General features: G+C 58.2%; 1 protein-coding gene across 2 annotated transcripts; it reads right to left on the reverse strand.

Annotated features, from left to right (window-relative positions):
- Positions 1–2,138: 2,138 nt before the first annotated feature.
- Positions 2,139–14,924, reverse strand: SIMC1 (SUMO interacting motifs containing 1). 2 transcript variants are annotated; one of them, XM_037907703.2, is made up of 10 exons: positions 14,385–14,924; positions 10,759–11,502; positions 9,000–9,229; positions 8,032–8,101; positions 6,929–7,077; positions 6,266–6,457; positions 5,466–5,594; positions 3,685–3,841; positions 3,520–3,604; positions 2,139–2,560 (listed from the first exon to the last, which is right to left on the reverse strand). In XM_037907703.2, exons 1-10 carry the CDS (start codon positions 14,424–14,426, stop codon positions 2,337–2,339), a joined length of 2,022 nt encoding a protein of 673 aa, XP_037763631.1. In that variant the 5' UTR covers positions 14,427–14,924; the 3' UTR covers positions 2,139–2,336. The 2 variants fall into 2 exon arrangements, with proteins under 2 accessions (XP_037763631.1, XP_037763630.1); XM_037907702.2 differs by lacking the exon at positions 14,385–14,924 and adding an exon at positions 12,796–12,954.
- Between the last annotated feature and the right edge of the window lie 6 nt (positions 14,925–14,930).

Raw genomic sequence — 14,930 nt, forward strand, 5'->3', positions numbered from 1 at the left:
GTGCAGGGGGTTATTTCTGCAGATCTTTCAACACAGACGAATGTAAAAAACCATACATTTCTATTGTAAGAGCATCACAGGGCTTCAGGTACCACTCCTGCCCTTAACTTACCCTTCAAAACTGGCAAGGCTGGGTCCCTAAAAGGCAGGCTCATAGACCCCGTGTTAGGTTACTAAACTAAGTGCCCTGGCTTTCAGAGGGGCGAGAGTGACAGTGTCGACAGACCTAGTCACTGCACAGTAGGTAGGAAAACTCAGCTTCTGCTTGCTGTCCTTGTAGTGTGCATGAAATGGGAAGTGAAATGTGACTGGTAGAGCTGCATTGTTGACCAGGATTGTAGTACAAAAAGCAAATGGCACCAGTGTCACCTGCTGTAGAGGGTTTGTGGTAGGGTCCTTGCTGAGCTGGGTGGTTTAGTGGTTAGTGTCCACTCAGCCAGGGGCTGGGGCAGTGGTAAGGGAGCATGGGCCTGCTCCCTCCACTGGGCTTTGCCCCATGGCCCTAGGAGAGTCAGCAGTGTTTACCTCTGGGGTGGGGAATGTGGACCTTCTGTGTTACCCTTCCTGAGTCACTTCCCAGCACTGCTCTCTAGTTTCCTTTTTCCTCATTGGGACCAGAAGCGCAAACAGTCAGCCCCACACACAACCCATCTCCTTTGGCAGGAGCCTGCATGGTAGGTTTGCACTCCTCCCCAGCCTGCCCCCTCTGAGCTGGGCCCCTTTTCAATCCTGTCTCCAGCTGGAGCATGCTCAGCAGGGTTGGAGGGGCAGGGCTAGCTGGGCCCAGTATAGTCCTTTAACCCCTTCTATCCCAGTGTGGGCTTTGTACACTGCATCACAGGGGACTTATGAGAGTAAATCCCTTAGAGGGGGCAGTGTTCAGATAGGATAGTGGTGCTATATAAGTGTGAGAGAGGCATGCAAATTGTTCTGAAACACTAAACTATCCAGTCTCTCTTCCTAGTTCCTGGGTCTGCCTCAACCACTTCAGAGCAAGGTGTGCTTCCTGACTCCTTGACTGCAAGGAATAAAGACACTGTGAAAGGGGACGCGGGAAGGAAGAGAGAATTTTCCAGTCTTAGCATTGCTTTCTAGGTCAGCTCATCCCTAGAGGAAGTATATTGTAACTAGTTTGTCACCAATTTGCTTTCCTGCAGCTTTCATCCTAAATTCCATCTGCCTAATACAAACTTGCATCCTGTGCTCAGGGATTACTGGCAGGGCAGGACTTGTGGATACAAGACAGCTAGCTATCTTTGAATACTGCAACCCAGAACTAGCTCCCTTGAGGAATAGATGCTCTGAAGCAGAGGTGACTGTGAGGGAGGCGTGGCTTAGTCCTCTAGTGGGCAGGACATGTAGACTGCTCTGGCCTGTTTTGAGAACTCTGCTGTACTATGTTGGGATAGAGGGTTGATAGGAGAAGCTTCCAATCAGAAAATGCTACTTAACTAACACTCTGAGAGATGCTACTTAACTAACATTCTCCACCTATCAGACTAGGGGGGTGCTAGGGGCTTCTGCCCTGTGGGGAGGGGGTGGGTCTAGGGGTTACCGCCCTGGTGGAGGTGCCTGTGGGGGCTCGGGGCTTCAGCCCCTAACCCCACCCGCTGCCACGGGGAGAAGCTCTGAGCCCTGGCAGGTGTACCTGGCTCTCGAATGTCTGAAGATTATAGTCTGTGACTTTGAGGGTCAGTAAGTTTGGCCACCCTTGGTCTATAGAGTGAAGCAGCTATCCTGGACACAGTGATCCAGGACACGGCTGGATAGCAGTAGCCAGCTAAAGGAATGGCTCCACCAGAGGAGGTGCTGTCACTCTTGCAATCAGCTTGTTCAGTCAGAGCGTCCGTGGTCAGATACTGCGGTGCAGAGTGCAGCCCAGGAATCCAAATATAGCTGCTGGTGAAAGACTTTTGGGCTGCAGCATCTACCATTCTTGTGCTACTTCCATACGCTGAGCTCTTGCCTGACTTGGGTAGCCAGCTAAAACCGAACGAGGCAAGCTTCAAGTACTTCCCCATTCAGAGTAGGACAGCCAGCACTTTCTGAGGTGGTGCCAGCTTTTGAATACAGCTGCAGGGCTCAGAAGCTGAGCATGGGCTAGATTGTTACTGGTAGCTTGAGGAAAGAACCTCATCAAGCAGGAAAATAATTTAATTGAAAAAAATCTATACACAGATTGCACAAGGAGAAGCAGATTTCAGAGGAGGGTAGGAGACTCCTAGGTCCACAAACTGTATGAACAGAACTGAATAGTGGGCAACTGATATTTGACCAGGCTGCTGCCTGACACTGAAAGCCAGGTCCACAGCTCCCTCGGGAGCATCCTTTTCCTGTCAGGTGGTGGCGGCAGCGGAGAGCAGCAGTGCTTGAAGCACGCACACCTTGTCCTTGATCTGCGGGGGAAGGGGCTTCCCCAGGATCTGCAGCAGCCAGCTGCTGAAGTCCTTGACATGCAGCTCAATGTCCACTGTGGTGATGCTGTCGTTATCCTGTAGCTGGGGTTTGGCATTTGAAATGATTAAATCCATCCGCTCACTGAGTGAACTTCTTAAGTGTCCTGCAAAAGGAAATGCTGGTAAGGTCAACTTGTTAGTACAAGGCGGCTATGGGGCAGTGTCTGACCCCGCTCCAGTTGAAGTCAGTGCATGCCCCATGGTGAAGAGCGATCACACAGAACCAGTAGGAAAAGTGGCATGCATCCCAGGGTTACGCTTGGAGCTGACTTTCCGTTGCAATGTGTCATCCCCCAACTCCGAGCAGCCCCGTATCCTGCAAAGTAGGAGAGAGTTCCAGACCTACAGAGATTTACAACACCCCTCTTTCACTGTCAAAAGACTCTCCTGCTTGCCAGCTGCCTAACATGCCTGGAAAAGTCTCTGCTCTGGGAGACTAGGACCGAGGAGGAGAGGGGGGTGTGTGTGTGTGGGGTCAGGTTTAATAGTTACTAAATGCACATGGGGGTGTGAATGCAGAGCCCACCAGTGTGGAGGGGAAGCACATTAAAGTAGTTTCCTAGCAGGGAAGAGGCCTTTGTAACTGTCCCAAAAATCAGATTTTAGACCCTAAGCCTCTATTGTTTCCAGATTAACCCAGTGTCTCCCCTTCTTTCCCTTCCCCACCTGAGCCTGGGCTTTCACCTATCAGCCCTGTCTTTCCGCAGGGCTGGCTTGCACACCACCCAGAGGGTTGCCCAGGGAGGGCACTGCAGGTTGAGCCCTTTACAGAATAACTAGGAATGCATTGTGCTGCAAACCCTTTGGGAACAGGCTAATTCTTGGGAGTTTGACTTTGGTGGCATGGGGTAGAATTGTTCCTTTGGAGACGAGCCTGGATGGTTTCTCCTGTACTGTACTCCAAACCGCTCCCAGCAGGAGGTGCTGCAGCTTTCTGGAACTGAAAAGTGAGGTTGCAGCTGCTTTGGTGTGCAGGGGGCCGTGGGTGGTCTGGCTCCTCTGGGTCAGAGCATACACACTAAGGCTGGGCCAGGCTGCTGGGCCGTTAACAGAGGCTGCTTACCCAGCACAACGTTGCGGTAACTTATCAACAGTAAAATCAAGTCCTGAAGCATCTCATCCCATCTTTGCCATGTTACTTCATGGTCCTGTGCAAAGAGCAGACCTTTGATTACCAGGAGGGGTCTCTAAGAAAGACCAGGGCAGGGCAGGAGGAGGAGGGCGATACCTGATACTGCAGCAGCAGAGAATGGCAGCTCAGGAAATGCAGGATCTTGCTCAGAGACAAGGGCAAGGAGGCTGGTATGGCACAGCTGTGGTGGAACAGGAGCTCCAGCACTTTGCAGCGCAGGAGCTGGCTCTCCATGCTGTTTAAGAAGGCCTCCCTGGAAGAAAGGAGCGAGAGTAACAAGGGAATGGAGAGGGAAGCCCAGGCTAGGGCAGCCTGTGAGCCACCAGCACCTGCCCCAGCCCATGGCCAGGCGTGCTGAGGGGATACCGGCATGGTGACGATAGGGAAGGAGTGTGCAGCAATGGAATTCCATTTTCAGGGCGTCCGGAGGGCTGAGTGCAAGCCCGGCGGCCAGCCCAGTTACCAAGACGCTCGTTAGCCCGTCAGCCTGCCCCAGCTGTTCACTTCATTAGGCTCAGCCCGTGTTTCCTCCAGGTCAGGACAGTCCCTTCAGCCAGGAAGGCAGGCTGGGCAGGAGAGTCTGCCCTTGCTGAGTGCAGCACACCCGGACTGGCACGAGACTGGGTGACGTACCAGCCAGCAGGTCCTGCGGGGACGAGCCCCCCAGCAATGCCGGTAAGCATTGTCCCTGGACTGCGTTCACCTCGACCAGACCCGTGCTGGGACCACTGGCGCCCCAAGCAGGATGGAAGATTGCAGAACCGTGCTGGGTCTGCTGTAGCAAGGAAGGGGCTGCCCTGCCTGTTGCTCTCACTGCAGTCTATGCCACAACCAAGTGTTTTTTAAATTTATTTTAATGTGGGGTTAGCACCAGAAGAGGGGAGGCTTTTAGACAGAACTAAGTGCATGGGGCATTCTGCTCGGCCCCTGTGCTACTCTACGTGGCGCTGGAGCAGCAAAGTTGAGAGGGAAGTGCCAATAGCTTTCCTGGCTAGTCACTCCTCCCCCAAGAAAGCCAGCTGGAGGCTGCCTCTGCACGGATGACTGAAAGGAGGGGAAGAGCTGCTGAGGGGTGGGCAGCACCTTTAAAGTCCCAGGAGAACAAGGGGGAGAGGGTTGGTCAGATGTCCAGTGTTAACACGTGCTTAAGTCCTCTCCGTGCATGATGGAAGTGAGGTTTAGCCCTGCTCTGAGCAAGTCCCTAACATGCTTTCACGTGTAGAATAGATGGGGACCCCGGGTAGCACCAAGAGTGTTCCTCAGCAGGGCTGCCTCTAACTCTCACTGGGAGCACACCTGGGCTCTAGTCTGTGGAAGACACTGAGTCTTGCTAGCCTGGTTCTCGGGACCCAGCTCTGTCCATGGGGGGGTCAGGAAAGTAAGAGTTGATTGGCTGGCTGAAACCAGCGGGTAGACAGGACCTGGAGCCTAGGCTTTACAGCTCTTTTACACAGGGAAACTGAAATGGGTTGCCCTAAAGCTTTAGGTGCTGCATTGATCTCTGTCCCCAGTTGCCACTACTATGCAGGCCTCACCTGCCCAAGTACATGACCCTGATTGTCTGAACACCAGTGTACTCTCTCTTCTTGGTGCAGTCAGGGTGGGTATCCCCTCCCTGCAACAGAACCGGGGAAGGTGGAGCCAATCACAGTAGGGCCGTCTCAGATCCTTGATGTGATTATCAAAATCAGCTCTGCTCTGACCATCCCAGTCTTTCTAACTCCCCCATGCTGGCCACTGCTTCACTTGCTCGGGGCTATTCTGCCCCTCCACGTGTGTTCCAATTAGCTGAGCTGTTAGCTGCAGATGGGTTTGGGGGTAAGCACAGGAATCAAACCAGCCCCAGCAAGAAGGAACAATGGATCGGTCTCTCTCACCTTTGGCTCCTCAGAGGAATGTTCACCAAGTACAGAAATATCACATTGGCAATCTTATTGGTGCTACAATTGGGAGACCTGTCCACCTCTACGGCTATGGACAGCATCCTCTGGAGAAGCAGCACCACCCTAGGCCAGAGAACAAGAGTTAGGCAACAGATGGGGCTTCTTCCCAACACGTCTGCCTGTGTCTGAAGCATAACAGCGTAGGCCTCCTCCCCCGTTCAGAGAATCCAGAGGACCAAGAGTTGAGCTCTGCTTCAAATGTGCCCCCAGCAGACAGTGTAAACGTGGTACCACTGGACTGTCAGTGGCCTATGGGGACTGAGTAGGTGGGCTCAGTCCAGTTTCTAGGGGACACTGGTTATCTTGCACAAAAGCACCGCTCTGCCTAGCATCCTTGGAAGCAGAGGTAAGGGCTGAGGTTCCTCAAGGTCAGGCGGGAGGCACAGTGGCAGGGCAGCAAGGTGAAGCCTGCATAGCTGCTGCTCCTGCCAGCCTGTTTGCTCTAGCAAAGGGCTTCCTGCCCCAATGTATGATTGTCAGATGGTCTCCTGGGGCCATTCTGAGGCAGGGCAGGCTCCCTGCTGCTCCCTTCCAGTCAGGTGGTAGGATCAGTTACAGTGGGGCCTAAACATGGTCAGGTTGAACCTAAGCTGCTGGCAAGCAGGGCACCCAGGTTGCAAGCACCACTTTTCTTTCTTGACTAGAGATACTTGCTAGCTTGTGTGTCTCTCCTAGTCTGAGAGGAGCCCAGCTCTGTAGCCTTTAGTGACAGAGTTAATGCCTCCTTGGCTTACTTTTGGGAAAGGAAAGCTGGTAGGACAGCCTCTGCCTGCCCAGTTTCACTGTCATTCTGTGCGGAGTCTGGCCCACGTGAGGAGATGCTACCGTCAGCTTCTGATGAGGGACATGGTGCTTTCTGCTGCTGCTTTCGGGGCTGGGAAAATCCAAGTCCAGTAACCGCAGCAACCAGCCACTCAATCACCTCCCTGGGATGGAAACGTGAATGTTAGTTAGGATGAGGGCCTGGCTTTCCATCTGCCGTTCAGACCCCGAGGTCCACTTGGAACAGAAGGACAGACCGAGCGTGGGACATGGGGCAGGACACATTTGAGATGCTCCCAGGGGTGGGACCCACATGATGATTTATAAACCCTGGGCCACCAGTGGAGCAGCACGAATTCCTCCTGTTCTCAGGGCTGTTTGTTTCCCAGTCCTTGGGAAAAAGCAGGCCGGCCTGAGTGCAAGGCATCCCCAGTCTCCTCCCAGCAGCTATTGATACGAACCTCCCCCATGGGCCAGGTACATGATCTCTGGCCCCCAAGCTCTCTGCACTGAGTCCTGGGAGATCAGGGTTCTTAGTGCCCCTGCCTTACAGCCGAGGCATGTGGCTGGGCCGCGGGGGGCGCGTGGCTGGGCCGCGGGTGGCACGTGGCTGGGCCGCGGGGGGCGCGCCTTACGTGACGTTGCTGAAGCACCGGTCACAGGAAAGCACCTCCTTGGCAATGGATTTTTGCAGGAAGCGCAGCTTCAGGTTCAGCTGGAAGTCGTCCTCCAGGGTCTGCACCACATACTGCAGGAACAGAAAGCGCCCGGGGAGCGTCTCCTCCTGCGGGCCCAGAGCAATTCAGAGCTGGCGCCTGGGCGTGTCAGGGCTGCCAATATGATGGGCTCAGCGGGCGAGGGGAACTCTAGGTGCCTCAAAGGTTAGGGGTGCAGAGGCCAGGGGGGAGATGGATGGGGGCAAGTACATATGCTTAAGCAAGAAGGCTAAGGTAGTTTTTCCTCAAGTAGGACATGCCTTGCCTGGCTGGCCCAAGGGGCAACCCCAAGGGCGACGTGGTTGAGCAGAGAAGGTTCCATCACCTCGCTGAGGATCTCCAAACACAGCCCCTGGGAGCTCTGTAGATCCATTACCCTCTTCACCAGATGGGGAAACTGGCCCAGAGAGTACAGGGCCTTGCCTGAGCTCATTCTGCAAGTCACTGGCAGAGCTGTGACCAGAAGCGGGGAGACTAGACTCAGGCCCTGCTCAACCCACCTGTCCATGGGTCGTCAAAGTGTGGGCTGCAGCATTCTGTGCCCGGTCCCATCTGGCATTGCTCCACAGCCGTCTGAGCTAGCAGGCACGCGGGAGGAAGATAAAGTGTTGCCAGGACCCACAGTCACCATGGGCTTTGTCTCAGTGAAGGAATTAAGGATGGCTGCGCTCTGAATTTTTAATGTAAATTAGGGGAAGCCTGAGGCTCTGGGCAAGTTGCCAGTGTGGTGCTTGGTAGGGCTTGTGTGGCTAGCCTACTTGGGGCTCATTGCCTACAGGTGCTGGAGGAGGCAGGGGTCTCTCTGACAGGGCCTTGCTGGAGATGCTGAGAGCCAAAGGCTGCTCTTTGCTGGTTGAAATGGCCCACGCCAGCAGCAAGGAGGCAGGGTGCTCCAGCAACGTACCCCTGCTGCACTGCGAGGGCTTGTGAAATTCAGTGTGAGCCCACCTTCTGCACAAGAAAAATACATGGCCACTGCCCTCCCCGCACATACACGCCCACACGGGACACAGTGACTGTACCTGTTCTTCCATGACATACCGTAGCAGCTCCCAGTCCCATCCCACCATTGTGGCGGTAGCCGGATGAAGCCTGAAATGACACAGGTATTTGCAGTTGGTTACTGAATTGCTTGACTCTTCAGTGGGACAACTGGAGCCTGGGCAAAAGGCAAAGCGACCCCAAGAACTCAGCAGAACAGGTCACTTCTGCCAGGTCACTTGCTGTAACCCTGTTGCCCCAGGTTTTTACACTCTGCTGGTCACCCTAGTATTGCAGTGTCCTCCAGCTCTGATTTCCCTTATTTCCTTCCTCCTCCTCCCTGTGGCCCCCTGTGGCTGTGTAGAACAGCCTGGCCAGGGAGCTTGCATGCTCTGGAGGTCATGGACACTACTCATCCCTTGGGCTACAGATTCTACAGGCTTAGGACCTCTAAGGACTTCTCAACTCGTGGAGAAAGAGGAACCTGCAGTGTCCAGTCCAGAACAATGGACTAGCTTGGAGTTCAGGGAAGGTACCTTCCCATACGGACTCACTGCACTGACTTGCATGGCCTGGTCCTCTCCACCTTGAAGCAAAGAGTTTTAACCCCCTCACCTCTGTGTCAGACAAGCCAGCGTTAGAATGGGCCACATCTGATTTAAAAAGTTAAGACCCAAAGTAGTTAGAACCACGTTCCCAAAGCCCATTTTACCCAGCACGTCCTGCTGGTCACGCTTTGTCCCACCCCCCCGCCACCTGCATTTCTAGCTATTTAGCATGTAGAACCAGCCAGCAGCCTCCAATCCTCCAAGGGCACGCACAGCAGGGCTATCTGTGTACCAGCCACAGTGGAGGGGCATTAGCCTCTAACAGGACATCTTATCCACAGTGCTGAAAAGGAGACCTCTCCCTGCCATGGAGACCAGGTGGGCCAGCACCATAAGGGGGAAGCATGCTCCCCAGCCAGGCAGCACAGGGCAGGTGGTACCCAGGCAAATGCAACACATACATTTGAATTTTCATCAGCAGCATGTAGGCATCCTTCAGCATCTCCCCAGTCTCTGAGCTCAGCAGGATGTTCCTGATCACATGGGACACAATCTCCTTTGGAGGGTAATGGTGGCAGGACACGAAGTCCGTTAGGAACTGCAGGGTCCCCTTGGGGAAGTTCTCCTCCATGGTGGTGGACACCATGCTCAATTTTCTGCTGGGGATGGGCTGCGCCTTCCGTTGTGCGTTCTGTCAAGACGATAAGATATTAGAACCGGGTTTGCAAGGCATGTGAAGGGACAAAGAAGCCCCGGCTGGAGAGCCGATTTGTGAAACTAGGAGCCCCATACACTGCTTGCCAGGAGTCAAGGCTGGGACTAATTTGCATTGCCTTTACATTTACAAACAGATGCACGGTTGTTGTGCTTTGTCCCTGCTGATGAGCAGGGCTGGTGGTGGTGGAGTTTACCAGCACTAAAACGTGCCTTAGGCTTCAATCAGTTTTAGCCTTACCCTAAAGTTACAATTGATTTAGGACTCGGGGGGCTGGTCTAGAACCTTTGCTGTTAAAGGGGTCTCTTATCCAGGAAATCGCCATAACCAGGGCTCTCGGCTGCACGAGAAAGCGAAGGATCCGTAGCAAGCAGCCGTGCCAGTCACCGAGGTGGGGCTAGCTTGGTCTGGGTAGTTGTGCCCTCTCTGTTCAGTGTGTCGGAGCAGCATCAAGACTAATGAATGGCGCAGCTGCAGGCATGTCACACCTGCAGTGGGCCTTGGGGAGCTCACAAAGGCAGTTGTGCATGGCCGGGCTGTCCCCAGGGTTACGAGCACACAAACCCGCAGTCTCCATGCAGTGAAAACGCTGAACAACCATCTCTAGGAGCTGAAAAAAATGCATCCAGGGCCCTTGGTTAGCACAAGTGCCTCATGGCTCTGGGTCTGCCAGGCCCCGAGGACCATGGAATGGCTTGGCCTGCATGAGCCTCCTCCCCTCCAAGCCTGCAGGAGTGGCGCTGCTCTGCCACACAGGCACAAGGGGCCTTTGGTGGCCTGTGGTAACATGATGCTCGGTTCCTGGCTAGCCAGGCACTTCCCTAACTGGGCCGAAACCCAATTAGGAGGGCGGATTTCACAGGCTGGCCCAGCAGGGGCTGAGGGGGGCCAGTCTGCTCGGCCTGCGTGCCGTAAGTTATTTGCAGTGCTACAGCAATGGGATTAGCGCTCGCTACGGCTGCCCTGGCCCATTCTCTCACCACACAGACCACTCTGTTGAGAGGTCCCTGTGTCCGCATACGGGAGCAGAGGAGAGCAGGCTGGCCCCTCCCGCCGGACGAAGACCATTGTCTGAACAAAGCCAGAGCAAGAGCTGAGCATAGAGCAGAGCTAAGTGGGGGAATCCAGAGAGAGGGAAGAAGGCAGCCAGAGGAATGGACAGGGAAAAACAAAGGGGTAACTGAAAGGCAGAAGAGGAACCAGAGCAGAGCTCCCTCCAGGCTGAATTGCCGACGAGGGGACCCAAACCCTCGAGTCATTAGTAGCCCCCCAAGAATGCTTGCAATCCCCTGGGTTCCTCCTTGCCGCTGGATGGGACGTTTGAGCAGCGTTCCTCAACCCCAGTATGCCTGGCTGAAGGGAAATGCCGAGGGCGCGCCCAGAGCATCACCCTCCATGTAGGATAGAGGCCCCGCTTTGAGAAGGAGTGGCACCTTCTCAGCACCCCTGTGCTTGAGCCCAAGACTGGCCCTGGGCACGGAGGCGGGGCGATCTCACTAGGTTACCTGGCGGCTTTCCTCATCCTGCACCACTCCCTGGAGGAAGAGGTGATGCACTGGAGTCCTCCTGAAGTACCGCAGCTTATGAAGCCAAGCCTTATTGACAGGCCGCAGTTTGGCTGGCTCGGGGGGCTCCTGCTTCACGGCAGTCAGCATTGGGTTACTTGTCTCCAGCAAAGGCTGCTCTGGAGACCTGGGGGTGCTTGCTGGGGGGCAGCTGGAGAGGCCTGGGGACTGTCTCTGAGCAGGGGCAGTGGGTAGGTGTTCTGGGTCTTCCTTTTGCTGGCTGCTACTGTGAGATTCTGCGGCGGAGCAGTCCCAGGATGCCCTCCTGCTGCTGCTGCTGGCTGGAGAGAAGGAGAACACGTCCGAGTCCAGCGGGAGGCTGGCCAAGGAGCCCAGGTCACTGTTAATGGTGGTGCTGCTGAGCTCAGGGCCGCAGACGGAGCGCGTGCAGCTGGAGACGGGGGAGACGCAGCCTTCCAAGTGGGTGCCTTTCGTCTCTTCATGCGCTCTGTCCCACGGGTCCCCAGGGCCTTGGTCTGCCACCTCTTTCCTTTCACGCTTTATGTCCATGAGGGCAGGGAGGCTGGGAGGCGACGCGCACGCCATGCCGGCAGCAGTGCCAGCACCAGCCAGGGGGAAGTTGGCCGGACGCTCCTCCTCCACTTCGGACAGGTCAATCACAGTGAAGTCATCCTGCACTGCTGCTTCTGAACACTCGTCCTCCCCGGTCAGATCAATGACCTCCTGGGGACAGACAGACAGCGGTTAGTGCTGCCGGCAAAGGGGGGCACAAGGAGTTCATGGGCTGGGCTCCCCCGTTCCCCGGGTGCAGGGCCTTGGGGAGGTGGGGCATGCCCATCAGCCCCACGGGATCGCAAGAGGCATGCGCACAGGACTTCCTCATGGCCGCACAGAATGCCAGTGGCAAGCAATGCCCATCCCCTGCTCAGATTGCAAACCCACCGCCCGGCCTCTAGCAGCATGAAGCAACTCGAGTCAGATGCGCACAGGCTGCCCGCTGGGCCTGGGGCCTGGCTGCAGGGACAGGAACGTGGCCCCGGCGGGGGGGGGGGGGGGGGGAGGAGACTGCTCCCCATGGGAGCGTGGCCCCGGCGGGGGGGGGGAAGGGAGGAGACTGCTCCCCGTGGGAACGTGGCCCCGGCGGGGGGGGGGGGGGGGGGGGGGGGAGGAGACTGCTCCCCGTGGGAACGTGGCCCCGGCGGGGGGGGGGGGGGGGGAGGAGACTGCTCCCCGTGGGAACGTGGCCCCGGCGGGGGGGGGGGGGGGGGGGGAGGAGACTGCTCCCCGTGGGAACGTGGCCCCGGCGGGGGGGGGGGGGGGGAGGAGACTGCACCCCGTGGGAACGTGGCCCCGGCGGGGGGGGGGGGGGGGGGAGGAGACTGCTCCCCGTGGGAACGTGGCCCCGGCGGGGGGGGGGGGGGGGGAGGAGACTGCTCCCCGTGGGAACGTGGCCCCGGCGGGGGGGGGGGGGGGAGGAGACTGCTCCCCGTGGGAACGTGGCCCCGGCGGGGGGGGGGGGGAGGAGACTGCTCCCCGTGGGAGCGTGGCCCCGGCGGGGGGGGGGGGAGGAGACTGCTCCCCGTGGGAACGTGGCCCCGGCGGGGGGGGGGAGACTGCCCCCCCGTGGGAGCGGGGGGAGGGGAGGAGACTGCTCCCCGTGGGAACCTGGCCCCAGCGGGGGGGGCAGTGGAGGAGACTGCCCCCCGGGGGGGGGGACCGGGCTGTCCTCAAGGGGCAGACACCGGGAAGGGCAGGGCGAAGGGCAGTGGCTTCACCAGATGTTACTGAGCATGCTCAGTTCCTGTGCGCATGCGCAGCGCACCCCGCCGAGCGCATCCCCGCGGCCAGCCGCTGCCTGCACTGCGCCGCCGGGGCGCTCGGACGGCGGCGGGGTCCCCCGAGGCGGGGGGTCGGAGCTGACCCCTCCCGGCCGCCATCCCCTTGGCCCGCCCGCGGCCGGAAGCGCCGCCATCTTCGCGCCCGCCCGGCCGGGTAACGGGGCCCGCGGTGACTCACCGCGAGTCCCGGCCGGCCGCGCTGGGGCCGCCGCCGCCGCCGCCTCTTCCGGCGGGGCGGGGAGCGGCCCCCCTCCGAGCCCGAGTCGCTGACGAGGATGACGCCCTCGGCCATTGCCTGCTCCCCGGGCTCCGCCCCCGCCGGGCCGATGGGCGGGGCCCGCGCTCGCTCCTCCCTCCGCGCGCGCCCCCGGCGGCTGGGGCCCCTCGGGCGCGCGCCTCCCCGGCAGCGAGCCGCGGACGCGCGGCCCAGGGCTGTGTGAGGGAGACACCGGGGTTCCTGGACGGCGGGGGGGCACCACGCTCGGCTGTTTGCAGTGGGGCACTTTGGGGTCCCCCCCCACTAAACACACCCCGCGCCTGGGGCTTCAGCCCTGCAGGCGCCGGGCGTGCACAGGCCGAAGGGGTGTGCGCGGGGGTAGGGACAGGGCTGGGACACCCCGGCCAGGGCCTTTGCCTCCTTTCCTCTGCTGACCACCGCAGCCCCCCGGCTCCCTGGCTGGGGCAGACCGGGCATGCGTGTTTCGGTCCCGCTACCAGCCCAGCAATGCTAACCCGCTCCCTGGGACCCGCACCAGTGAGGCCTGGGTGGCTGCCTGCCGAATGCTTCTCCGGGTCCCCTTGTCATACAGCCCCTGGGCGCAATCCCCTTGAGCGTCGCGGCCTTCCGTGAAGGTTGCACTCTTGTCCCCCCATCCCTTCGGATTGCACCTGGGCGCCTTCTGCATGCCTGCCTTTCACCCTGGGCCCCCTCAGGGAGTCCACGCACTCCCTGGCCCCCCGGGACCGCCACAACCAGAGGGAGCAATGCAAACCCAATCTCCAGACTGCACTGACTCTCAGCCAGTGTCAAACAGAAGGGTTTACTGAGTGTCTGATCCTAACACAGGACGGCCTTAGGGCCTTCAAGCCTGGACTGTCCCGGTCCCCGTGGGCTCAGCCTGCTCTCTCTCCGCAGTCCAGCAGCCCCCTCCTTCCAGCTGATCATCCTATAGAGACTCACAGGGACTGGACGGGACCTCAAGAGGTCTTCTAGGCCAGTCCCCTGCACTCCTGGCAGGACTGGTTATCCAGACCGTCCCTAGCAGGTATTTGTCTAACCTGCTCTTAAAAATCTCCAAGGATGGAGATTCCACAACCTCCCTAGGCAATTTATTACAGTGCTTAACCACCCTGACAGTTAGGAAATTTTTCCTAATCTCCAACCTAAACCTCCCTTGCTGCAGTTGTACCATTGCTTCTTGTCCTGTCCTCACAGTTTAAGCAAAACAATTTTTCTTCCTCCTCCTTGTAACAACCTTTTACATACTTGAAAACTGTTATGTCCCCTCTCCATCTTCTCTTTTCCAGACTAAAGAAACCCAATTTTTTTAATCTTCCCCCAGAAGGTCCTGTTTTCTAGACCTTTCATCATTTTTATTGCTCTTCTCTGGACTCGCTCTCCAATTTGTCCACATCCTTCCTGAAATATTGCGCCCAGATCTGGACGCAATACGCCAGTTGAGGCCTAATCAGAGCAGACTAGAGCAGAAGAACTACTCCTCTGGTTAGGAGCAACTAGTCTTAGTGAAAACAAACCAGCTTTCTGACCTGCAGACTCATGCCAGGCACCAAACCATGTGCTGGCACCATCCCGACTCTCCTGTGGCTACCCGGGCTGTTGGTATCTGCAGCTGTGTGACCTTTTCTGTAGCTACTTTTCAGGTGTAGTCAATTAACAGCGAGTCCAGTGACTCCTCGGTTTCTTCCCCGTCCCCCAGACGCCCCTGGGCACCGTGAGGCTGCAGGCTGGTGGCAGAAACACCGGGGTGGGGCCCTGCACCCCTCCGAGGGGCTGCCTACGCGGGTCTGGGCAGGCACCAGCCGCTCCCTGCGCTTGAAGAGGGGGCTGAATGGCGTGCGGCGCTTCGGGCGGTCCCGGTCCCGGAGCCGGGCGCTGGAGCCCGAACCACAGGCCGGAGTCGGTCCTGGTACGGAGCTGTGGCCGCCCCCGGGACCCCCGCGCCCCGGGGCGCAGGCGCCAGCACAGCACGGGGGAGGGGCCTAGCGCCGGAGACGGGCGGGGCCCGCGGGCACCTCTGTCAGCCGCCGGCCCCGCCCCCGCGCCGGGAGCGCGCCGCCGCCTCCGTCCCTTCC

This window comes from Chelonia mydas, chromosome 8 (assembly GCF_015237465.2).
Source record: "Chelonia mydas isolate rCheMyd1 chromosome 8, rCheMyd1.pri.v2, whole genome shotgun sequence".
In the NCBI taxonomy this organism is placed as follows: Eukaryota; Metazoa; Chordata; order Testudines; family Cheloniidae; genus Chelonia; species Chelonia mydas.

Bases quoted from the DNA above. Each gene is read 5' to 3' on its own strand.
- SIMC1 (XM_037907702.2), bottom strand. From the start codon at position 12,909: ATGGCCGAGGGCGTCATCCTCGTCAGCGACTCGGGCTCGGAGGGGGGC. The intron at 5,595-6,265 runs GTAAGCCAAGGA...TCTCTGGCCTAG, and splicing joins CCAGCTTTCCTTTCCCAAAA to GGTGGTGCTGCTTCTCCAGA. The intron at 3,605-3,684 runs GTATCGCCCTCC...CTCTTTGCACAG, and splicing joins CTCTGCTGCTGCAGTATCAG to GACCATGAAGTAACATGGCA.